Source organism: Lipophrys pholis (assembly GCF_963383615.2).
Source record: "Lipophrys pholis genome assembly, chromosome: 19".
In the NCBI taxonomy this organism is placed as follows: domain Eukaryota; kingdom Metazoa; phylum Chordata; class Actinopteri; order Blenniiformes; family Blenniidae; genus Lipophrys; species Lipophrys pholis.
This window is the reverse complement of record NC_137647.1, coordinates 15,629,720-15,656,261: the sequence shown is the minus strand read 5'-3', so window position 1 is coordinate 15,656,261 and position 26,542 is coordinate 15,629,720. Positions and strand designations below refer to the sequence as shown.

General features: G+C 40.7%; 2 protein-coding genes across 3 annotated transcripts in view; one reads left to right on the top strand and one right to left on the bottom strand.

The window, feature by feature from the left end:
- Positions 1 to 10,064, bottom strand: part of col5a3a (collagen, type V, alpha 3a) — a 46,357-nt gene extending 36,293 nt beyond the window's left edge. Inside the window, exons 1-3 of one of the 2 annotated variants that reach the window (XM_080487272.1) lie at positions 9,777 to 10,064; positions 950 to 1,114; positions 431 to 644 (exon numbers count right to left, since the gene is read on the bottom strand). In XM_080487272.1, the coding sequence (XP_080343398.1) occupies positions 431 to 644; positions 950 to 1,114; positions 9,777 to 9,861 (464 nt within the window). In that variant the 5' untranslated portion in view covers positions 9,862 to 10,064. The remainder of the gene's footprint in view (positions 1 to 430; positions 645 to 949; positions 1,115 to 9,776) is intronic. The other variant, XM_080487273.1, reaches the window with a different exon arrangement.
- An 8,349-nt stretch (positions 10,065 to 18,413) lies between these two features.
- rdh8a (retinol dehydrogenase 8a) lies at positions 18,414 to 24,636 on the top strand. The gene is made up of 6 exons (XM_080488875.1): positions 18,414 to 18,669; positions 20,854 to 21,015; positions 22,793 to 22,972; positions 23,149 to 23,242; positions 23,340 to 23,523; positions 23,636 to 24,636. Exons 1-6 carry the CDS (start codon positions 18,564 to 18,566, stop codon positions 23,861 to 23,863), a joined length of 954 nt encoding a protein of 317 aa, XP_080345001.1. The 5' UTR covers positions 18,414 to 18,563; the 3' UTR covers positions 23,864 to 24,636.
- Positions 24,637 to 26,542: the final 1,906 nt, after the last annotated feature.

Here is a 26,542-nt window from a genome sequence, read left to right as displayed (position 1 = left end):
GAAATATATGGAAATCCAATGGATATGGATGTGTTTTATATTTTAAGATATGTGTGTCAGTAGAAACAGAATTGCAAAGAACTATTTCACTCCTTTTACAAGTCAAGCAGAGCAGAGGGGCCTTTGAATCCAAGAAATGAGGCAGCATTGATTTCCTTGACTTATCAGATCATTCAAAGCATTGCATGGAGTGTCACACAACCATCTTATTCCTTTTCAGGACACTTGAAGCCAAACACACTAACAGTAATCTACATAAACAGACAGCTGAAATATTTGAGAATGTTTGGGGGAATATATTTCATCCAATGTTATCGAAAAATGACTATATTGCCGGGGGATCTGATCTCTTGACTACACATAAATCAAACAAAAGATAGATATTTTCTTAATAGCTGATGTTGAACGTAAAAGCCTTTAAAACACTCACTTTCCATCAGCTAGGTTGATCTTCTCGAAGATGGGGTACAATTCTGGAGGTGGCTTCCCATGCTGGTCTTCATACAAAAAGACAGGAGACTGGCCCACTTCAAGCCCCAGCTGCTGCACCCCCTGATCATCATACAATGAAAGCAGGAAGAACTGAGAGCCCTCCTTTGCTCGCATGGTGGCCATCAATGAGAAACTCTCTGGAAATCTGGAGGCTGGATGGAGGAGAGGAGAATTGGAAAGTTGTACAACAGTAAACACAGCAGGGAACAGACATCTTTATAACATCCAGGCACCACCCGCTGTCAGTGAGACCTGAGTAAAGCTATTAATGATGAAAAATATTGGCCATTAAAATAGTGGGGTTCTAAGAGGTGAGGAAGGTGAAAACAAAAGGAGTTCAGTCATATTTCTTAATGTTTCACACAGAAAAATAGAGATTTCTCCCTGTTCTGGAAATCTTCAAGTTCCTCAGTGGCTATTCTTTACATGGTCAAGTTTAGAAGAGACAGTCCAGTACCAGGGAAGAGCTGTTTGGTGGGAGTGCTGAACTGAATCTTTTTGATCCTATAGGCCAGGTCTGCCTCCTTCATGCCCCTCCTGTCACTGCAGAGGCCAGCCTCCAAGGACACCCCCTCCATGTTCTCTGAAAGCTTCAGCACTCTGAGAACATCAACGGGATCAGCTGGGAAAAGAAAGAAAGAGAGAGACAATGAACCATCTGGTCATAGCGGAAGAGAAAATAGAGAAAATATGTTTTCATGCTAATAGGAGCTAAATCAATATTGTTAAAGAGGTAGTGTTATTAAACGTAAAAGAAGCTTTCAGCTTTTTTGTTGTTGTTGTTGTTGCTTTATGTTTGTTCCTGTTTGTAGTAGTGTATAAAAAGGTGAAGCTTTTTGCAGATGGCAGAAACATGTTTTAGTCGGGTCATTTTAACACTTAAATTGTAGCGCTGCACTTTTTTTGCCCAGCTCTATTAAGTGCTGGTTGTTTGCGAGCTGAAGAGCTGGGTTTAGTGTGACTGGAAGCTGGTTTTAAAGTGCAGAGTCTTCCTGTTTCCTCGGAGTCGGAAGAGGCGAGCTCCTCTGAGATGTGGCGGCAGGTGGCCAGGTCTCTGTGGGTGTTATTAGAGGATAGGGGTGGTGCACAGCCTAACCCATAATCCTGCTGCAGCACACCTGACAGCTGACACCTGCACACCGCTCACCCTGCACCAGGCAGTAACTACACAGTCACAGTCTGAAAACACTGGCTTGAATGACTGTGATACCCACTGATGAAATAAGCCATAACATGTCAGTCAGCTTATTATAAAACAATCCAAACACTTTTAGGGCTCAAAACTGAAGATGATTTTATCTCTATGCGTATTCCCTTGTTTCAGACATGGCCACAGCACGACCTATCATTTCTGATTCTGGAGTAAACACTTAACTTTGAAAACCACAATCAGTTTCACTAATCCAGGAAATTGATGCTTTTTTGGTAGCACAAACACATTGTCAAATTATGTGTATTTCCAATTCACACAGCAGCTTTTTCCCTTCTAGATATGAGGTTTTTCCCACTGTAAAGTTTTTTTGCTCATTACAATGAACCCATGCTTTATTTGCAGTCCACTGTTCGTGTTATTAGATGTTCTGCTGATAAAATGCTGCCGTGAGCATTAGTCAGGATCAGAGCTTTGTGCACAGCCGGTCTCCCACCAGCTGCTGGAGAGAGCCACTCAGCACTTAGCATTCCAGGCATCTGAAATGAGGATCCTAAACCCAAATTGCCTCCTGTAGTTCTTGCAGCTCATACAGTGCTCGCCTTTTATACTCCTTGTTAATTAAACATGTGGAGAGAGTTTACTGTTGCCCAGACATTGCTTGAAGAAAAACCCCATGTTACATTTTATGGCATTATTTATTTGCAAAGCAGGCGTTGTTCATTTAAAGCAGCTTTGAGAGATAGCCCTCTCAGTCCTACTGCATGGCAACTGAGTTATAAATAGGTTAAACTTTTTATTACTGACACAATTTGACAACTAAAAATACAAGGCGCATATAGAAAAGCATTCAGAAACTCGCGACTTCAGTGCGAGTTACTAAGTTTCACTAAGCAATAAAGAAGTCATACAGTGTGAAAAGTACTAAAAGTATGAATACTGACTTTAAAATTTCACCGCACACAGTCATTTGTATTATTTCATTAAAGGTCAGACAGCAGATTAAGAAGTGAGTGAGAAGGAATGAGGCATAGATCATTCTCAAAAGGGAAACTTATATTGCACACCCAGATCAGGAATATGGACATCAGTGCGGATTTTATTTTCAATTTTAAAGGCTAATATAACTGAGAAATGTACAAATTGCAATTCTTTTGGAGAAATAATATTTCCAATATTTTTGTTTAAAATCAGACCAAGAAAAGCAACTACTTCTATCAATTCAATTTCAATGCATGGGTCACTGGAGCTAAAAATGAAATTGGCGAAGGCAAGCCCACAGAGAAAGAAAGGCATCTAAGCCAGACCCGGACTCAAACTGGGAACAATCTTGTCACCAAACCAGAGTGCTTACCACTACACCACTATGCAGCCCTCTCCTAGAAGGCAGACAAACTGGATAAACAAATGCCGGTTAAAGTTACAGTGAGTTAACAGCCTAATATTCTTTTTAAGGAAATTGCAGAGTGAGGATCTGTTTTTGCAGCTGAAGGTCAGTTCATGTAACATGGAAGCATCTGTATTTCTGTCTGAAGGCTTTAGTCTTAAGAAAAGTTGACTTTGCTCTTTACAGCATGCCTGGGATCTAATCTTTAATATTTGCATTTCGGTGAATTTTTTAGTGGGACTCTCAGCCTTTGACCGATCCCAAGTGAGCTCTGTGTAGCTCTGCTGTGGCCATGTTTGGTTCCAGCACATCAATTTCCTCTGGGATAGCAAAGTTGAAAGTTTATTTGTGGTCAAATGTCAGCATCTAATACAACCACCCACGCGCGCGCGCGCGCGCACACACACACACACACACACACACACACACACACACACACACACACACACACACACACACACACACACACACACACACACACACACACACACACACACACACACACACACACACACACACACACACACACACACACACACACACACACACACACACACACATACTCTCTCCCTCTCTCTTTCTCGCCCTCTTTGAAACAGGCAGATTGTTAAAAGATGAATAAAAGTTCAGTTCAGTGTCTTTAGTATCAGTTAGGAAATAACTTTTGTACACAAGGACATTTTCATGAGCTCCATGTGTATCACTTGAATCACTTAAAAAAAGATGATTTGGCCTCAATTGCCATGCTGCTCCTCAATTTCTAACATAGCTGAGGAACCGTCTGACAGGAGTCTTGTGACCTCTGACACTCACAGGCCAACAGAGATCAGTCCAAATCCAAAAACAATGCCACAGGGAGAAATTTGAGTCAGGTAGCAGCAACACTTCAAAAAAAAAAAAGAAAGAAAGAAAAGAAACTGCTTTCATAATAATCTGGCAGTTAAACGTGCACACAATAATAGCCATCCCACGCCCAAGTGAGCAACATAAGCTTCTAGAGGATAGGTTATGGTAAGCTGATTCAAAGAACAGGAGAAAACCTCGAATTGGGTGTTTAAAATGCAGTTTTTACACGACACACAAGATACAGATATGTTCCCAATAAAACACAATCACGCTTCTGTAGAATTTATCCCCTATTTCACAGTTTCAACACCCTGATCTGGTATTAAGCACGACAGCTCAGGTTCTTTGGAAACCTGCCATATGAAGGCTAGATCCCAGCTACAATCGATGAAAGAATGTTACCTATTCCCTGCTTGGGATTCTTTTATGTTACTTTGAGTAATGCCAATTCTTGCAGGCCCTTTGCCTATCCTGCAGCACTGACTGTCTGAACAGGTTTTGCTTGCATCTCATTTGGCTTTGTTGTAGGCATGTCCTTAGCTCGCCTGTCAAAGTGTGTTACCTCAAGAGAATCTCAGAGTGTACCAGCATAAATGAGAACAGCACCTTTAGGAAGGCCTCAGTGTGGCTACTAACAAACATAACTAACCCCACCACTTGCAAGCATGTCTCAACATGTTGGAATTAGCATTAAAAAAACGTCCGAAGACTGATGACTCAGAATAATTTTTCCAATCTCACTAAAAGGTCAGAGTACTTGGGAGGGAGGTGAAACATGGAGCTATTTCACAGACATCCGGCAATTCTGTCTGCCTTCTCCACAACCAATATGCACTTAACAGCTTGTAAGTAGGATGTAACAACATAATAATGTATATAAACACAGAGATCAAAAATGTCCTGTTCTCGGATCTAAGACAACTATGTCTGCCCAGCAACAGTGAGAGACAGTCTTCTTGACAGAAACGGGTTTAGTCCTCCAACTCACAAACCGGGCTCTATCGCCTGGAAATGCCACTAAACAGTCTAGATCTGTGTATCATCTCTGAATGTGTGACACTTGACACAGTCTCTCCATACCCTGCGGCCACACACAACTCAGCACCATTTCAGTCATACATGGACATAATGGATGGTGTTCTCCGTGTTTCTAAAGCAAAAATGTCTCTGAAGACATTCTTTATGACTCACACCACCTACACTCACAGCTCCGCCAGAAAATACCCCTCTTTCTCACACACACACACACACACACACACACACACACACACACACACACACACACACACACACACACACACACACACACACACACACACACACACACACACACACACACACACACACACACACACACACAATACTACACTGTCAAACACTATTGCATCTGGGAACTGGAGAATTTCAACAAGAAATGAAGCCAAAAAAGCAAGAACTGAGAACTTCCCATGGTATCTTGGACCACACCCTGAGATGAGTGAAGGAAATAAAGTGACATCTGAACTTTAAATTAGTGTGTGTGCGTGCGTGCGTGCGCATACACCAAATAATCATTCAAATGATGATACATGACCGTGTGTTGAGTATGTGCAGATCCAGCAATATTATTTTATTTAAATAGCTCTTTCCCCTTTCAAATCAAGTGCAGTGAAATGCCATACTCTGCAAAAAGAGCATTTCTTCAGACAACACCTAAAGAATGACAACCTTGGAAAGATTTTGATTAGTACTGTATTGAAAAAATAATAACAGATCCAGTGGAAAATTGACTGAATCCAGACATATTTTCTCCCAGGCTTGAAGAAGAGTAGCCTATAATCCAATTAGGATTGGGCGTGACCTGTTGTTTAGGTCATGGTGTGCAAGGATAAAAACACTATGAGTTGAAGATTGCTATTACGCGCGGAACAGATGAAAGTTTAAGCACGTGCAGGCAAGTAAGACTGATAGACTGACTCTTCGCACATAGCCACGCCACGATGAATAAACAACAGTTTAAGTGTGGCTCAATTATAGCAATCAGAAAAGAAAGAAACAGCACTTTGGACCTTTGGTCTTGGTTTAAATTTCTCTCTGAATCTCTATCTTATTTATGTGTCATACACTTTGACGCATGCATTTGAATAGATCTTATTCAAATGTGGGAAAGCATGGTGGAAATATGAATGACATTTATTAGATTATACAGTATATATTTTTTATCATACATTTAAGATGAAGCATTTCTTGGTCAGGAAGTGTGCAGTGAGCAAGTGAGAGGCAGAGATATTTATCGACAGTTTTCAGTTATCACTAACAGCTGGAGTGATGGGATTAAGAGGTTGTATTAATATTCAAAAGAGATGATGAAAGGGATGACCATAGGCTCAAATATTGATTTGTCAAGTCAAAGTAAGTAATATGTAATTCTAAAAAGTAATACATCTATCCAGCCATCTTCAATAGCCACTTTTCAAAACTAGGGCCATGGGACTGGAGCCTTTAATATACAGTGATTCTGCACCATTCATATTCATATGAGAGTTGAATATCAAAAGTCATGACTTCAACAACAATTGAAAAAATGTGGTTTTCCCAGAGTTCTCCTCTGAATGTGGGTCAATAACTACATGCTGTTGACATCAGTTGCACTTTTTAGTCTTGAAGCCAAAGGATTTTGGTGGAATCTGGTTCCACATTTCTTTCCAATTCACATTACCACCACATTCTTCGATCTCCACAGTTTGCTCTGCTCATTGTTTGCTCACAGTGTAATATGCCAAAAGCTGCTTAGCCCATGGAGAAAACACCTGCCCCTCAGGCAACTGACTGGACAGCCGCTTCAGGCAAACACACAACTCATACTTGCATTTGTATTTCTATATTTATGAGAACTTTTGTTGCAGTAAATCCAGTCCAAAACAATAGTGTCCCCCTGCTGTCGAGCATTGGCCCTAACCTAGCCTGACCTGGTTTCTAATCACAGAACTCCATTGAAAGGCTTGTGCAGTAAGTAGTAATCACAAATATGTACCATAAGTACGGCAAAAATAAATACATAAACAAGCGTAAAGTCACGGTTATGTATGAAAATACATACAGCATGCGCCCATCATGCACAGACAACAGCCTAAAAGCAAACATGCAAACACACACTTGACCAGGTTCACTTAAGATTCAACCCCAAGCCATCATTTACTTTCTCAGACATAACATTAAGGCAGCTATTATGACGTATAACCATAGTGGCCAAAATCTGGGAATTATACAATATGAAAACACACCATGCAGGTTTGATTGTGTGGTCATTGTATTTGTGCTTCTGAGGGACACTTAAGGAGTTGCTCAATAATCTCTGGGGTGAGTGTAAATCTCAGACCGAGATCTGTGCAACATATATTCAGAGACAGGCCACATTGTTAGTTTAGTTAGCATATTGTTTTAAAAGTGACTACAGGTGACTTTGGCAGGACTTTTACTGAGATGTGAATGTGATGGATGCTGAGACTGGTCTGAGACTCATAAAGTGGAACAAGAGGAAAGACAACCTCTTGGTGGACATGATGTGTTCATGATGCATGCTCTTTACAGTTGGGTGTATCAGGATGTGTCTCCAACTAGCCCATCCCTGCTTAAAGCATCCTGTGATCAGATACAATAAGCAATAGAACCCTGATGGAATCAGAGTTTCTGGAAGCCAGATGTCTGTTGAGCACGATAGATTGCAATCTGGTGCCACAAATTGTGTAAGCATCGTTTCTACTTAAAGACTTCTAGACAGTTTGCCTAATCTAAAGGTATCAGCAGCTCGGGCCGCACATCAGCATATCTGGCACTTCTAACGTTTAAAGCTTCCATTAGACTAACACCAACCTGCGTAATCGAAAACAGCAGAGCTGTGACATTCATGAAATTGCTCACTCTCTATTCTCCATCCTGCTAAATTCAGCTGCCTTTTCCATTTGTTTTCATTTGCCACTAATTTGTTGCTGGATCAAAGGCGAACAAGGCTTGCTGCTTTCCTTTGGGAGTCTGCTGTAGGATTGGCAAGGAGACTGGATCAAACGGGACACAGTGAGAGGGCTCTATGCACAATTTCCCCCCTGTCACAGAACCAGTTAAGGACGAGGCAGGGTATAAGCAGGAGAAGGGAGGGGTGATGTAAACGAAGAGATAAGCCATATAAAATAAAAACAAACAGACGCCATTCCCAGATTTAGAATGGATGAATGAAAACACAAAAAGCAAAATGTGGGGAGGCAAAGCAACAGAGATTTCCAACAGAAACTAAATGAGAACGTGTGCAAGAATGCTTCACTTCCTGTCAGCAAGCAGGACTACAAAGTACTCTCTCATCTCACTCGAACACACACAGAAAGCATATGGGAAAACATTATTTTACTGTAGTATGCACACACACACACTTGCACACCCACACACAGGCACACGCACACGCACACAAACATTCAGTCACTGAGACCCAAACACATTATCAACCACATGCACAAATCGGAGGCTGCCATATCTGCACCACCATATGTCCCATGCACTTTTGAATCATCTCAGCCTCTCACTTCACAGGCACTCATTAGAGAGCAGCGTACACCACAGCCACTGTGCCACTAGAATGCGATTAGGTCGGCTGGCTCACTTCCTCCTGCCATCACTTCAGTAAGTGAACTCCAAGAAATCCTGCCAGCTATAAAGTTGATGGGTGTGGAAAGGCACCGGCGAAGGAAATATCTGTGAGTACTTGTGGTGACCATAGGGTTCGCCCCAGTCGTAGAGGCACAGTGCACTCCATCAGGGAGTCACTTAACTGCAGCACCTGCAATGAAGCAGTCTGCACCAGTTAGATAGACTACAACATGTCCTCTGGGCATGGCTACCTGTGTGGGTGACAGCTACCAAATGATATGGAGTGTGTATGCAGGAGTTGCATCTCAAAATGCCAGCTGCACGTGCTGGTCAACTAAATGTTGATTGCATAAGACTGATAAAACCAGATTCAGCTATGCCATTGAAACTGGAAGTCTTATTTTTGGCTGGATCTTTGAAAAACATTAGTCCAGTTGTAATATCTATAAAACTGGTGACACTGAGTCAGACAAGTCAGTATTTAACATGAGAGATTCTTGCAGTTTCTTACAACTAAACAAGTCAAATATTTAAGTGTGGCAGAATAATCATGACCAAGGCAGTAAGAGTGTTAGTACTAAGCGCCTTCACTTAAGACCTATGTGAGCAGAGGGCACATTAAACAGATCCATGACAGGAATTTTAATCTACTCAGTTCTTTCAGTGTTCAGCCATTCACCGCGTTCTCAAGCCAACGTTAAACCTTTTCACAGTAAACCGACGCCGGTCACAAGCAAACTCAAACATGACATCATTCATCCTTGATAGCTGTCCTGTCCTGCAGCTCACCTGACGCAGGGAAGAAACTGCAAAACCTGCTTTGGGTGAACTGACTGGAATCAGTCATTAGGGTGCACTTTTTACAATAAATAATATAAAAATGTAACTGCAATCACTGGCACAGACTTGAATCGTCCCGACAACTTCTGTAATCTGAAGCAGCTCGTAATTTTAATCGCAGCCTTGAGTGGCTCCTTTGGGCAGGGAGCAGCATCACCTAAACACTCACATGGATTCGAAGCTTTGATGTCAGCGTTACACAAAATGAACCTTAAAATCCACGGCAGAAAAATTACACCCAAGCGCTCATAGCTTCTGGTTGGCTGAGGGCCAAGAGTTAAATTAAGGTACCTTAAAGTTCAAGTTGGGAAGTATTAAAACGAAGGGGACTTTGTGTCTCAAATAGAAAGCACTGCTGTGTCCTTTCTATAAGCAACACTCGGCCATCTCCCGCACGTGACCATCTTTATTATTTATCTGCAGGTGTTCATTTTAATACTTTACCAGCTTGCGCCGTCGTTAAGTGGAGTAGAAGAAAAACAAACAGCGATATTGTCCTGAGCGACCAGGTCCATATTAACTGGTCCATCTTCCAAAGCGGACAACCCGTCTGCTACCGCACCCACAACTTTACTCTGCGCAACTTTCAATTTGGTGCAACTAGGCAGCCATGCGTAAAGGCGAGGAGAGACGCCGCTCTGTAGTTCCACTTGCTTGATTGTTGGAGAAGTTTTGTCCGGGTGGCTCCTCTCGCCTTTCGCCTATGTCCCTCTCATTCAATTTCTCCCTCTCAACATCACTCCCTCCCTCTCGGTTCTCCTCCTCCGCCCCTGCCCTCCCCCGGGATGTTGTTGTCCTGGGGCGCACGGATGAGCGCTGCGCCTGCACTCCATCGTAAATCACCTTTATTACCAGCGGTAATTTGTCAGGTCTCGCTTCTTTGGGGTTGTCATTACCCGCAGATGTGATGTAGAGGACAAAGTTCTTACCTCGTAACCTGTCAAAACCTTGACTTTTGGAGATCTTGCCTGTTGAGAGTACTTGTATTAACAAGCTGAGGTGAAACAAAAGTAGCATGCAAGGTGGAACATTTCATGTAAGTGTCGATTGGGGCTTTTTTTTATTTCTCATATTGTTTTGGGGGGTCCTCCAACGACTCATTATGAAGGCTGGTGGAAACTTGATCCATGGGAATTATGCATTTTTACAAGAGCGTAATTTTATGTTATTGGCACAAGTGCTTTCATCGTCTGTGATTATAAAGTTTGAAAGTATGTAGTTTTCTGAAATTACATAATTGTAGGGTACCGATTTCAGCATCTGATTAGAAACAAGATTACATGACACAGGGTGCCTGTTATTATGGTTTTACGCATAATAAGAATGGATTTTATGATGTGATATGCTACTATTTATATATTGTTTCCAACAAATTCACAGTTCACTGGTTAAATCGTCTAAAGCTGTGGGAGGTTTCCAGACAGAATTTCATGGCGATGAGTTGACTAAATATATTGCAACACTTCTGAGTAGTTCAATGCTTATGTTTTTTTCCCCCCCAAGCAAGTTATTGTCAACATCTCCCGCAGAGTTTCTGTAATGTTAATTCAGGCTGAAGCTTGAACACAGACGTTGTTGGAGAATGACTTCAGTTCAGAAGTTACCAATTGCTGACAATGTGGGACTGGTCAGCTTGGTGAGTTCAAGGAAAGTTACACCTGGCAGTATGACCAAGACTTAAAACTATTAGAATTTATTGTTGCACATTCCCTAATGTAACCAATAATATAAACTGCTACCAGCCTGCTAAACAGGTAAAAATGTTCATTTAGGATTAGAAAAGCTCTAAATGAGTTTTGAATGCAAGGGTATCTAGAAAGTAGCCGAGAAACATGGAGTACTGTTTAATTTCAACACATTTCTATATATGATAATAATGAGATTTGCTCAAAACATCAGGAGGTTTTTATGATGTCGATGTGATTGCATAAATGATTTGGTGATGTAACCTACACTTAATACTGCAGGTAACATCTGTTCCTGCAGGCATCTGCCAAAGCCCAAACCTGTGTAATTTTGATAACCCGGGGATGCTTAATATAGCCAACCAGAAGTCTAATTAACTCTAAGACAAGTGGATTCAGTTCAGACATGCTGAGAGATAAGACATGTGAAGACCTTGTCTAATTGGAAAAGTACCAAAGATAATGTTTCTGGAGTCCAAGCAATGACGGCTTTTGTAAAGTAACTGTGAGATTAAATCCCACAGAATATTTGGAGAAAATGAGCCAACCCTTAATGTCTGCAGGGAGAAGAGTCTCTAACCACACAGTGAGAGGAAAAAACACTTTCTGAGGAGACAGAACACAGGCAGCAAAGGCAGTCGGAGACAGAAAGAGGTTTGATGGGAACATGAAGATGATTGGGCAGAGTGAAGTTGATGTGGTAGGTAAACAATGGACCCCCTGACCTCCCACCATCTCCCGTCTCAGTGCCAGCTTAGCCAGCCTGAGTCAGGGCCACATTCCGAGCAGCTTTTAGCAGATAGTTACTAAGAGTCCAGTGAGTAGTCTGAGCTCTGGGTGAGAAATATTTCCAGAGCGTGTCCTATGTACAAATGTCCAAGCACTGAACCTGGACAGCCTACACACACACACACACACACACACACACACACACACACGCACCGCACACACACACAAACCACAACTACTCATGCTTCCATTATGGAATAATTTCCTTATCACGGAAATAAATTTCACATTAACAACTTCCAGACATCAGTTTTCCACATGGTGCGCACCAAACATGCACTGAGTGTGCCAGCATGTGCCAACACATACATTTAAATGTTAAGCAAGACAGTGTGATAAGGTGAAAAAAAAAAAAAATGAAATTAAGATTAAATCAATTAATTTGTCTCAGACCAGTGGTTTGTCAACTTAATTACTTGGGAGGGTCTGATTACTGAGTCTGACACTGAATACGTTAGATAGACATCATTTTCCAACAAAAATAATCTCATACATGTTGCAAAAAACTGATCTGGAAGCTGGATGGCCTATTTAGTTGCAGCAAAGGATCAATCAACACAATTTTAAAAACTTCAAACGAGAAACCACTAAAATACTCAGTTTTATCTTTTTTTGCATGTTCTTGCAGATAAGTTGGTAAAGATGTATCTCTACCAGACATCGGGGACGAAAAAAAGCTTTTCTGTTTTATGTCTGGTCACATGTCAATTTAATTTGATATTTCCAAGAAATCAGAGAATGATTGACATGTGATATTGCGTCACAAAGTGAAATAATCTTTCCTTCCATATTTTTTTCCATGCTGATAAATGATGTTTTTTGTGATTAATCACGAAAGGTTGAAGTGCAGTGAGGAGCAGATGAACATTGAGAAATAGAGAGTCTTTAGTTGAGTCCCTCTGCAATCTGCTTCTTGTGTTGCTGAACATGCCAGAACAGGATAGCAGGTTAATGATCAGGAAGAAAGAGGCAGCTCCCCCTTTCAACTCTCCATAACTGATTTATGTATCATTAAAGGCAGAACTGTATTTATCTATATTTTTTTTGCTGTTATTCAAGATATCAGAAAGGACAATGATATCAAAAATGATATCAAAAAGCTACCGACTAATAATTTCAGGTCCTATTTTACAACTTTATTAAATTATGTTGTCTTGTTTATTTAGACTCTTTTTTAAAAATAGAATACCTTCTGTCATACGTCACGCATGATGAATGTCTTACTAGTAGCAATGTGTATTCTACAATGTGGCAACTAATCCACTGTCAATTAACTTCACCATTTAAAGCAGAATTATGAATCAGCTTTAAAAGAGCGTTGGCCTTTTCTTTTTCTTGCACATTGTAAGTCTGTGACTTCAAGCTACCATCTTTCTCCAGTACATATTACATGAAAAAGAAGCTCCGTGGTCTCAGTGCACTTTTATGCAGAATGACTTAAAATTGAAGTTTTTCAAAAACTGAATTGAGCAAAGGAACACTTTAAGTTTAAAATAGCAGATTTATTTGTTTGTTTGTTTGTTTGTTAGATAGATAGATAGATAGATAGATAGATAGATAGATAGATAGATAGATAGATAGATGAGTACTTTATTCATCCCCAGTTGGTGAAATTCAGATGCCCAGCATCGACCAATGTGTGCTATATATGAATTAAACACTTTTGGGAATTTTTCCCCTCATAGGTTGTCGAAGCACTGACCACTGATAATATTATTCAGCATGCGTCCATATATATGAGCTCTCACCAAACGACACCGCCTCATACTAAACCACCATCTTGTAACCACTCAAACCACCAAGGAGGGCAAAAAAGCAGAGTGAGCACATAGGACAGGACAAGACTGGCTGCTTGGTGTTTCATCATGCCTGCACTTACTGCACATGATTCCTATTTAGTATTTTTGCACTTTAACTTGGTTTAAAGCAACATAATCATCACCAGAGCATGCACTTCAAAGCAAAGTTCTGGCATTAACGTATAATACTCTGCACAGTCGGTTAATGAATGTTTCTGTAAAGAAGTTACCAACCAAGGGTTGTGACCATGAGAGAGCATGTGGAAAAACTTCCTTTGCACTAGACCAGTAAGTAAAGGGAGCTGCCAGTCTGGTGATAATTATAATCATTAGTGATGAGGGGCGACTAAGCTAATTAACATCTAAGGACCATGTCTGTTAAATGAACTGTTTGAACAAATAGACTGAATATACTACACAGTGACCACACGCACACGTGCTGTGTACACTCCTCTCCACTGCTGGTTGACGACAAGAAGCAACATGATTGTGTTTAAATCTGTAAGTGGGACAGCAGTTATGGGAAAATGTTATCATGAGTAGAGGTTATAATGCAAAATGTAGTCATACAATTTTCTTTGAAATTACTTCTAGTTTTATAGTCACTCATGGTATATAACTTCAAAAAACTAGGATTATTTGATCATAAGAGCTCTACCACTTGGTTCCAGAGAGGATAAGTAATCAGCCCTCGTAGGACCTGATCTGCCTACATTTTTAACCAAGAGCGAGTCGAACATTTCTTTTTCCTTTAATCTTTAACTGCCCGTTTCACAGCCTATATGATTGTTGAATTTTCAATGTAGTGCCATGTAAATTGTTGTTTATTGTTGCCTCAACATGAATAAGGTTGTTTGGTGCAATCTAAATTGTACACTATTTGAATAAAGCATTTTAAGCAGCCTTCGCTTGAAAATGTGCAAGTAATGTACTCGCTTTAGCCGTAACAGTAATGAATGTCCCTCAAAATGTCCTTCACTATGGCGCTCAGAAAAGCCACATTGATGTTATTGATTTCAAGGTACTCTTTGAGCAATGTGCATTATATGTGGTCCCCAGTTACAGCCACAGTTAACGCTCTTCTTTTGACGAAGCTTGCGAGATTCTCTTTCAGCACGTTCTCTCAATTAACCTTGCACCGTGTCTCTCTCAGACTCCCCAAAACCCTTTCACTCCCTTCCTTGCACCCATTCTTTCTCAGTTCAAGTCTCCTTGCCATGCACAGACCCCCGGCCACTCTTTTCCTGCGTCCCTTTCTTAGCCTCTGTTCTCATGGAGTTTGCATTCCACACCTCCTCTGCAGACTGCACACAAAAGAGGAGAAAGCGCCACTCCTGACCTGTGGCAAACATTCCTGTCCCTTGGGCCTTTTTCACGTAGCTACCATCAATGATCTTTTCACTGGCATCATCCTCAGTTTGTCACTTGTCCAATGCTGCCGCACAGATATGTTCAACAGGAAGACCAATACAAGTGATGGCTTTGATGTGTGATGTAATAATGCATACGTATAATGCATAGGTTTTATATAGCACTTTTCAGGACACTCAAAGAGGCTTTACATTGCATTATTCATTCACTCCATACTCGATGGTGGTAAGCTACGTATGTAGCCACAGCTGCCTAGGGTCAGACTGACGGAAGCAAGGCTGCCAATATGTGTCACCGGCCCCTGTAAACTCAAACATTCCCATATTATCTGTGTCCAATTGACACTGTGTTTGTAAAGTGTGAAAGGGATGTATTTGAACGACAATGACTGCATTCATTTTTATAATAGTAAAAACGTTTTTCATGAGCAACTATTATCACACAGAGCATCTTTAATAATGATGAATGAAAACAGACATCATACAGTCAGCTGAAAAAGCAGAGAAAGGTCCAGGAGCATCTGTTCATGTGTCCTCAAAGCCAGTACACAGGAAATTGACTATTAAGCTATAAAAAAAAAAAAAAAGGCTTTAGAAAGGATTGGAGTGTCATTTTCTATGACTCTGTCTTTGGCAATGAGGTTGGAGATGATTTGGGCCCAGGGCACAGCTGGAGTATGCTCCAAGGTGTCTGAGAAAGGTGAAAAGTTCTGAGTAGGAATAATGAAAAAGCAGATGCTTGAATGAGAATTTTCTACTGTATGCATAAAAGTGCAGAAGGGCAGTAAAGAAAGTGGAAAGGAGAAAGTTTGAGGAAACAGCTTTACAAGGATACTTTAAAAACAGAAAAAGCCCATCATAAAACACGTTTGGGCTTGCATTGTTCCTCCTGTTTGTCCCTTTCCCTCTTTGTCTTAGTTCCTCAGTCTTCTGAAATTCCACAAAAAATAGCTTGAAGGCTGGCAGACATCACTCACAGCTCGACACCTTCCCTCGTCTCGATCCACACCTGTCCACTTTATCCGCAGGCACAGGAGAATGCATGCCAGGACACCATGAACCTAATCCCAGTGGCTTCAGGGAGCTCTTCTAACACTCTATCCACATGTAGATGACAATCAGTCTGGACCACTTTCACTTCTTTTGCAATAATAATAATAATAATAATAATAATAATATATTTAACAATTATGGTGACCAATTGCAAATCAAAAATGTGACAATAATAGTAGCACTTGGTTCAGGCTGGTGTGTAACAGTAATAGATAAATGATGGATGGATGGATGGATGGATAGAACTCACTTCACTTCACTTCACTTCAGTGATTCGGTTACAAAAGAGCCACAGGATTAAGTACTAAGTCAGAGTTAGATGGATAATCTAGGTGAACGGTTCACAGTCACTTTTTTCTTCACTCATGACCCATTTGGTAAGACCACCAGTTACTGACCTGCCACACATTTGTTTTAGTCCTGAAATACAGTGGCAACAATAGTGAATCCTTAAAAAAAAAAATCATATTCAACCAATCTTATCAGCTCATGTTTTGTGGTATATTGATGTACTTACTGTCAGTCAAATGTCGACAATGTAGTGAATTACAAATATGTGAACTGAAATGTTGCTGCAGAGCCCATTGTTGTTGTTTTTTTGTTTTTTTTCTCTCACACTGTCAGTCTGGATTCAAACATACTTTATCTGACAATGTAAATTCTTCTCTTATTATCTTATTTTAACTTCTGTTTCCCCATGTGAGAAATGGGTCATAGCTTAGGGATGTTTTAAATAATCAGCGTTGGGACACAGAAAAAGGAAATTGGGAAAGAAACTAGGGTGACAGTCTGCTGGGTGTTGTCAGCAAAACACACAGTATATCAAAATCAGCCATGATTGGAAGTCTATGAAAATTCTTAGTATTTTGTTCAATTGTGATTTTTGGGTCACTTATATATTGCACTGTGTATTTAATGCATTTGGTGTAAATGCCTTTAGGAGGGGGAAAAATTGCATATCAACATAAATGTACATTTTATATGGCAGACAATGTGATTTCTGGGGATTTTATCTATTCACAATTAATTTGCGAACCCACATTGAACCATCAACGTAATGTGTACACATTGTGCGATTTACGTATCTTTGAAAAGTTGTATAAAATACAATCAAGCTGCTTAAAAATAACAATAAGAAAACATCCACAGGGAAACAGCTGTGTTTGAAATCCACATGCAATGTTTACAATGCACTTACGTAGATAAAAATAAAACTTTCAATTGTGTTGAAAAGAAAACAGAAAACTTTCATCGACTTGATTCTTAGTTATTATCGCTCTGAATAACTCCTTAGACACACTGCATGCTATTATTAGTCTCATTCCAAAAGCATCTGGAAAACATACTGTTTCAGTCTTCTTCTCCTCAGGCCTATAAAAAAATCAAAACGCAGTGTACATTGTGTGTCAGGTCTCCCTTAATGCCATGACAGATTGCATATGATTGCATCACATGTAACAACAAGCCCGAGCAAGATAGACCCTGACTGTTGCACCATGTCCTTTCATCATAGGAAAAGAAGGAAGTCTTATCTGAGATTTTATCAGTGCAACTTTGTCCCCTTCATGCTTCAGGTACAAAGTCTGCGACTGAGCATCACACACCCTTGCTAAAAGAATTACAGACACATCTCAGACCATTCATTTCATATTGTATTAAACTGTCTTATCATTTAGATGCAGGGAGCATCATTTCTCCATTAATCATAACGTCTATGCGTGCTGCAGTGTATTTTACCACTAGATGGCAGCACAATGCAGTCCATTAAGTTAACTAATTACAATGAATCCCATCCAAACTTAAGGTCCTTGAAAATATTTTTAATGAATGAAGTATTATGAATTACAACAAGGACTCCTTGAACTGAGTCCATTGTCAAAGCAACAGCTGGGAAATATGCCTCGAAATAAAAGCCATATAAATAATCATTCTTATGATTTGTTTTTAATTATTTTATACCACACTCGTTCAAAACCTCGTTCAAACAACGCAGTTTAGTTTTATTTTTTATGATTCAAATTTGATTTGTGTCGTGGAAAAATGAAAATCAAAGTTTAAAATATAAATTGTTTACAAGTTATTGTGGTGGATCTCTCTGTGAAACATTTTTTTATTATTATTTATCATTTGTTGCTGGGGTCAACAGCTCAGAAGTCAAATAAGCACTGCCCCCTCTGCGACACGCACATGCACGTCCACACTTTTTTTGGGGGGGGGGGGGGGGGGGGGGTTAACTACATTTTGTGGACTGGAAACATCTAGCAACTTCTTTCAAAAAAAAAAAAAAAACAACCTGCACGGGGTGTTTGCGACGTTAGTTTTTTTCTTTTTTTTTTCTTTTTTTTTTTTTTTTTCTTTTTTTTTTTGTGAGTTACTGATTTTATTGAACATGTGACTGAATTAAGCGCTCACATGGCTGCTGTGGCTGCATGATCCGCTTTAGTTTTTTAAAGTCCGGTGATCGGTAGCTCTTTCTGCAGCGACCATCCGGAGCAGAGAGGACCGCTGAAAAACAAGAGTCTACGCGGACAAATCATGGCGAACAGCGGGCAGAAAGTTGTGCTGATCACCGGCTGCTCCTCCGGCATCGGGTTACGAATTGCCGTCACGCTGGCCAGAGATGAAAAGAAGCGTTACCATGGTAAATGCGCCGTCTTCTACTTTGTTTCTTTGATCGGACCTATCAGTAGAAAGCCTTTTAGCAGTCGCTGAATTATCCCCGTGTTTACTTTTACCTACAAAACTCCGCAATCGCGACATGCCTCCTTGACGCGTACGCAGGACGAGTTTCGTGCGCGTCGCTCCATCGTAAACGCTCGTACGCGTTTCAGCGTCGTGTCCTTTGAGATTTTTTTTTTTTTTTTTTAACCCCACTAATATCGGATCCATATCCCTTTTGTAAGTTACTGGGATTCAGTCGCCCCTTCGGCTCGACAATTATCATCTGAAAGCGCAGTTTCCAGGGCAGGGCTCTGCAAGGATGCCGCTTGCCAGGCAGGATTCATAAAAGGACTCTAGTCAGTTCTCTTTCAAGTGACTTCTCCGGCACAAAGCCCCCTTTTATTGCGGTGAATTGTAGACCGCCTGCTCCGGTTTAGTGCCGTGTCTAATGTGCCTATAGTCCCCTCACTGAGGCGAGTGTTGAAAGGGGGACAAAGTTTGAGACCTGTACAAGCGAAGGTTCACTCCAAAGCAAGGGCCTTGTTTGAAGTCTTCATTGGGACACGGAGGAGTTAGGGTGTCCCACTTTGACATTGTTGGTCTGTGTGTCTCCTGCTTCCCAGCCATCATTAATGTCACTCTGGAGACTGTAATTGAACCCAACATCTTTTCCGCGTCATGGTGCCTCAGACGGAATCGTGTTAGCTCACCTTATCCACCTTATCAGCCCCACCCCTGTTGGTGGAGGTTCGCCTCAGGACCCCTGCGACTTTATTAGTGGTTTTGACTCCTCGCAGAATTGCAACCATGCCTGAGGGAACATTGAAACCCTTAATTACTGTTGTCATTTCATTCATCCTGTAATTAAACTAATACATCAGTGGAGTCACTCAGATTCTGTTTTTTGTCTCCTCAAAAGTAACTGAGCAAGAGTAAGTTTTCTTTTGGGTTTTTTTAGGGCCACTGGATTCTGATGGGATTTATGAAATTGAAATAGATGACAAACAAAAGCGATTAACTGCGCTCTCCCTCCAAACACTGGTTAGAGCAGATTTTTTTCACATTGTGACCTGCTTTCAATAAGGCCATGTCTGAGCAATCAAGCTGATCTGCTCAGTTTCTTGGAAAATCCAGCCGAGATTAAATATTGCTTCGTACATAAAGTAATAATTAGCTGCAGTAACATGCACATAACTCAGGAAAAGAAAGCTCCAGACTGCCCCAGTTCTTTGCAATGCACTGTGGTTCTTTCAAGAATGTTTAAGCTGCCCAAGAGTAATTCCTTCAGGGGCTTGAGGAACAATGGCTCTCTTGTTCGCCTCTCTAGCAATACGTAAATCTTTCTCTTGCTTCATAGACACTCTTTTCTTAAATCACAAGATTAGAATTAATCAGTTTTCACAAGATGTCAGTAATGAACAGTTTGTCTGACTGCTTATACAGACGTGTTTTATGGCACAGACACAGTAACCTTACCGAAAATAGGTCTGTTTTGTATTTTTTTCATGCTTTTTCCATCATGAAATGTGTAACAGCGGAAAAACATGCACAGCATAATAACATTTTCTTCTTTTTTTTTTTTCTTTTTTTGTCTGTTGAGACAAGAATCAGCTGAGTTTGCTGTTATCTGCCAAGGACAACAGGTAGATGTCGATGAATCTGGGAATACAAGGTTGTTTACTCCTGCTTACTGCTATTATGCAACTGCACTGCCTCACTTTCCCTGCGAGATAACGTCAGTCAGCAAAGTGTGAGTCGAGCGAACAGCGTGGAAGAAGCCATGGAAGGCGAGTCAACACCGCTGATAGCCAGGGAGACTGGTCCTGATAGATACTCGTGCTGTATGTAGGTTAATGTGGCCCAGCGTGTAAAGTTCAGATGAAATCAATTTCATGTTCTGCAAACTGAGGCGTGGTCTTTTCTCGGGACTAACGCCACGCTTTTAACTCTATCACAACGTTGAATGTGTGTTCTTCTCCTGCGCGTCAACTTTCATTTTATGGTTGCTTCAGTCGTGTGCCACTTCATCAGCGATGAGGAACATAAAGGGTCGAGTTATTTCCCACCTCGATATCACACACATTTCAGATTTGTGATTGCGCACCAAATAAAAAATATCTGCATCAATTGAATAGGATATAAACATTCTTTCTTCCTCCGTCAGTTATTGCCACAATGCGGGACCTAAAGAAGAAGGACAAGCTTGTGGAAGCAGCTGGAGATGCGTATGGAAAGACCTTGACGCTGTTTCCATTAGACGTTTGCAGTGACGAGTCCGTCAGGCAGTGCATCAACAAAGTTAAGGACCGCCATATTGATATTCTGAGTGAGTGGGACACAACATTTTATTCTCTGCCTCGCTCCTTGTCCAGCTTTGAGATCCTTTCACGTATCCTTTTATCCATATCTGGATAAATTCACTTTTGCGTTCTACTGTCTCATAGGCCAAGGACAGTCTTTGTGGAGTTTGCAGGTTCTTCCTTTCCAATGTGAACTTTTTACAGGTGCTCCTGCTTCCCCTACACAATCCAGAGACATGATTGCTAGTTAAATGTTTCTACCTCTAGATAATATTGTGCATGTCTGGGGTTAGGAGCCGGTTTTAAATGTATTTCAATGTGTTTTGGAAAAAGTGCTGATATCCAGAGTGGGTTGGGTACTTTAAGATATACCGGATCTTTTGAGGTCGGTCAGTGTAAATGTCTCTGAGGGGAGGCAGTGGTCCGTCAATGATGTGCTCTGCCACCCTCACCACCCACTGAGTCCTCAGTCGTCCACTCTACAGATGGAGAATCACTAAGTGCAGCAGAAAGCCAGGATGCTCTCTGTTGCTGACGGATGAAAAATTAATCAGCAAGGGATGAGGAAAACAAGCTTGTTTCAGCAATATTATGAATACGTAGATTTAGTGTAAACCCTCAACGTATTCTACAAACTAAATCAATGTCCCATTACTGCATATCATTGACAGTCGTACTTCCATTTGGGTGCCTTATTGATCAGGTCAAGTCCAGACAACATAATGTCATCATAAGAAATCCACTGAGAAGTATTAAACAGATCAAAATGACATGACACTGTTTTTCATAAAATCAATTAAATAAATAAACAAATAAATCAAAACAGGTTGAATTTCTAACTTACATAAAAAACATTTCTCCATCACAATCGTCACATGGTACCAGTCTTTAACAAAATGTGATTGTCATACAAAAAAAATGTATATGTTCTGTAATTTGTATTCACTTGTACTTGCTAGTTTTTAAAGAAACAATACAAAGCTGAAAGGGACCATATATGGTCCTATACCCATAAAGGGTTAACTCAGTAGCTACACAATTTGTTGTTTTGGAATGATTGGAGTAGGTAGAAGGAGGAAATTGAAATAGTTTCAACATTCCTCAGGGCAGATACATTATTCCTCCAGAGAGAGCCATCACAGTAAAGAGATAAAATCTTGCCACTTTATGTGCCCATAAAGGCTTCAATGTCTAAACTGGGGCTCAAATGAAATTCAAATACTAAATATATCTGGTTTCTTTTTTATTAGGTGGTTATGTTATGAAGCAATAAGTATATTCCTATATTGACAAACATTTTTTTGCTTTTGTTTTTGTTTTGTTTTTTATGGGCAAACGTTTAGTCTGGGTAAGTCATGTATTACTGAACGTGTCCCTTTTCCAAAGTCCAACATGTCACCCTCTTACCTAATTACTCAAGACCCACAAGCTCTTTAATAAAGTGTTATGTCACACTTTTCTGCAGTGGTCACACACTGACATCTGGTGGCAATATCTAATAATCAATTCTTTCTGATCAACCACCTCCTATACCTACGTTATCCCTATACCCTATACCTACGACTGCATGTAATCCACCAGCACGCGCACACACACACTCTTATGGGAAATTTACCAAAAAGCAGTTTTTTTAACAATTACTGGATTGTGGAAATAAATTGAATCACTCTTAGAAAGTACTTGCAAGAGAATATCTCTAAGCCAGACATCAGACATTGACTTCCTTTCTATGAAGCAACAGCGCTAAGCATTATATAGAGTGTCATCTGTTTGTCTGTGTGTGTTTTTCTTTTTTTTTGTCAGTCAACAACGCAGGAGTGGGCTTGCTCGGGCCGCTGGAAAGTATCAGCATCGAGGAGATGAAAAGAGTATTCGAAACTAACTTCTTTGGTGTGGTTCGCATGATCAAAGAAGTGATGCCAGACATGAAGAAGAGGCGTTCTGGACACATTGTGGTCATGAGCAGCGTTATGGGCCTTCAGGGTATGATTATGATCCAAATGTATATCAAGAAGCACCACGTATCTTACCAGAGCAGGTTAAGGAATACTTAGTTTAATATTTAATATTTAGTTTGACTTTGTTTCCAAGCTCCCATATACAGTTTGAAAGAAAAAAATATAAAGCAGTGATGTCATTGTCTCCCTGTTTTTGTTTAGGAGTGGTGTTCAATGATGTGTACACCGCCTCTAAGTTTGCAATGGAAGGATTTTGCGAGAGTATGGCTGTGCAGCTGATGAAGTTCAATATCCGGTATATAACCTTCTGTCCTCTGTGATCCTTTACATCTGTCTTCAGTTTGCACCATACATGCATCCTCACAGACTGTTCCGTCTCTGACCGCCCCTAGGTTGTCGATGATTGAGCCTGGCCCAGTGCACACTGAGTTTGAGACAAAGATGATGGAGGATGTGGCTAAGATGGAGTATCCAGGAGCAGATGCAGACACTGTTAGATATTTTAAAGACGTTTACTTGCCATCGTCCATAGACATATTTGAGGCCATGGGCCAGACACCTGAGGACATTGCCAATGTAAGGAAGCTAGCTTCTAACTCACACTCTCATCAAGATACCTTTTATGTACAAACAGTCAGCCTTTATTGCAGTAAGTTCTCTAAAAACTGTTTGTCTCTCATCTTTCCAGTGCACTAAAAAGGTTATTGAGTCAAACAGCCCTCGCTTCAGGAATCTGACCAACAGCCTGTACACCCCCATTGTGGCCTTGAAATACGCAGATGAGACTGGCGGCTTGTCTGTGAACACCTTCTACAACCTACTCTTCAATTTTGGACCTCTCATGCACATCACCATGAGCATCCTCAAGTGCCTGACATGCAGCTGCTTGCGTAGACGCACCATTTCGCCCAACTGAAGATCTGGATCCTTCCCGTGCCCCAGATCCTCCCAGTTTGTTGAATCCACCAGTTCCTCAAAGGCTTTCCCTGAGATTTTGACTGCACAGGTAGATTAAATCCTGTAACCTAGAGAAATGAGGCGCCTCGTAGGTCAGCGACACTACCATGATAAGCTTTACCTGACAACATGCACGATTGCACAGTTTGTCATAGAGATGCTAAATGCAAGGTGACCTCTTGTACTGCCACAGAAACAAGCATGCACCACAACACAGAATCGCAAACACCTTTTGAATTATTGTACATAAGTAATATGGAGAAAGGGCCATGTCTTGGTATTTTCTTAATGGGAGGAAATAATAGACTGTCATCAAAGTGTTTAGATAATGCCTTCGCAAACACAGAGAGCATGAAACACTTTACAAGTCTGATGGACAAGAAAACCTAGCACACAAAAATGAGCATGAAAAAGAATTAAGTGTATATATAAGTACATAATAATAATAATAATAATAATAAAACTCTCCCCCTTAGATAAGTTTACACTCAGGCTCACCGCAATTATGACAGAGTCATAATATGTATCTGCTTTTCTTGTGTTTCTTGTTACCCTTAATTTTATTGTTGCCTTCATGTAGTGTTCTCATAGTGATAACTGCTGTTGAATCATATTTTTAATCTTTTGAAGAGCTTAATATTTTGGTTTTTAAAGTTTATTGTGAGTTGGGTCAGATATTTCTAATCTAGGGTTTTGATTTTGAAAAAATAAACAGAATTCTGATTTACTCCCAACTGAATATTTCTTTTTAATTTTTCTGTTCTTTTCCCCAGGGTTATTCGTGTCATTATTCAGGTATTTCAGTTGTAATTTCTTATCTAGTCTAAATTCAAAGATTTTCCTTTGCGAGACTGCTTGGAAACCAGGAGAGGGCAGTATTTCATTGTTTACCCTCTTGGAGCCAACCTGTTGCTTTCTAAGGATGGAGCTTTGTCACTGCAGACATTTTGGCAATTCACTGCCCACAAGCCCAGGTGTAATAGATAATGTAGCAAACAACTAGTTACAGTAAAAGTGAACTAGATTCAAAGTTAAGGAATTGTGCATTCTGCTGACTGAGATATTAAGCTTTCTAGAGCCATCACAAACAAACAGTTTCTCATGGTGCTTTTTGTTTGATGTCAAGCCAAAATGCCTGCTGGTTAAGTAGAGCTGGAAAGACACATCGCCTTTACTTGAAAAAAAAATGAGTGCAATGAAACCTTATCAAGCTTTTAGATGATGATGCAGACACTTTTTTTTTTTTTTTAAAGAATATTTGTGTTATTAATTTCTTTCATATTAATTCATTATTCAAATTAATTGGAAGAATCTGTTTTTACTGGTAATTTTAGAAAATCGCTTCAGAATGATAATTGTTGCTTTGCAACAGGTGTTAAAAAAAATTATTTGTTAGACTTTATTTTCAAGCAAAAAATACATATTAGGCCACCATGCAGAGCACATGCTACTTTTTGCATATGCATTTCTGTGAGTGTGCCTGTCTGTGCACATGCGCACACATTAGCATGTGTTTGCATGCATGTGAATGTGTTATACGAGCATGTCTATGGGCCAAGTTAGTGATCTGTTGATGGATATAAAGAGGTCATGGCCTGCTCCCCATCAAAACCCCTCCCTTGAACCCCCAGCCCTCTCACACACACACCCGGCTTTGTGCCGTGTGAGAGAATGTGACCTGGTTCCCATCCCTGAGGAGGGGTGAAAACTAATGACAACCTCAGACACATTGCGCAGCCCCGAGCCTCCCTCTCCAGCTGGCCCCCTTAGCCCATCAGGGCTGGACCCCCTGGTCCTGGTCCACACTGTGAAAGAGCTGCGGTCTGGCCTGGAGGACACTGCTTGTGCCCAAGCCGGTTGTTGTCAGCAAGTCTAAATGTACAGGGACGATCCTGAGAGGACAGTGCAACTGGTGGTAGACCTGTAGTTTATGTGCAGTGTACAATGAGAGCAGAGCCTCAGTGTATGTGTCTTCATCAGAGGCGACAGCTCCGCACAATGGAACAAAGACACTGTCAATCACAATCAAATGGGTGTGTGTGCGGGTTTGGAAGGAAAGGTGGGGGTGGGGGGTGGTGCAGAAGATCCGAGGAGTTTTTGGGGGAGGAGTTTGTATGTCCTGAATGTTCAGGGGGAATGCCAACACCCAATGTGGGACACTGAAGGCTAATGGCAGGGGGTGGGTAAAGTTTGGAGAAGCAAGGGGTGGGGTGTGTCGCACTTGGGAAAATGAGAATTGGGGTGCCTAGACCTGAATGGAAGACCTATTTACTAATTGAATGAACACAGGAGTTACAGCAAAGTCTCATTAAGCAAGAGGTCTTATCAAATCATTGTTGTGTACCTTTGTTTCAAAATCAAGAACGTAATTGCAATATAATGAGGGTAATGTGACGTGGTTCAGTCTTCTCTTTATTGTAACCCTGTCACAATATCTCAAACAATAAACAGACACTCATACAGCCTTCATGCAACCTTGTACTTTGTGCTCACTTGTCAATCTCTTGCATTTTCTGATAGTGAATACATGAGAAGTAAAAGTAAAAAAGAAAAGTGAAACCTCTATTATCATCTGTGGCATGTCAGGAGGACACATTCTTTGCAAACTGTCTGCATTCTTTGTTTTCAGGCTTGTTTT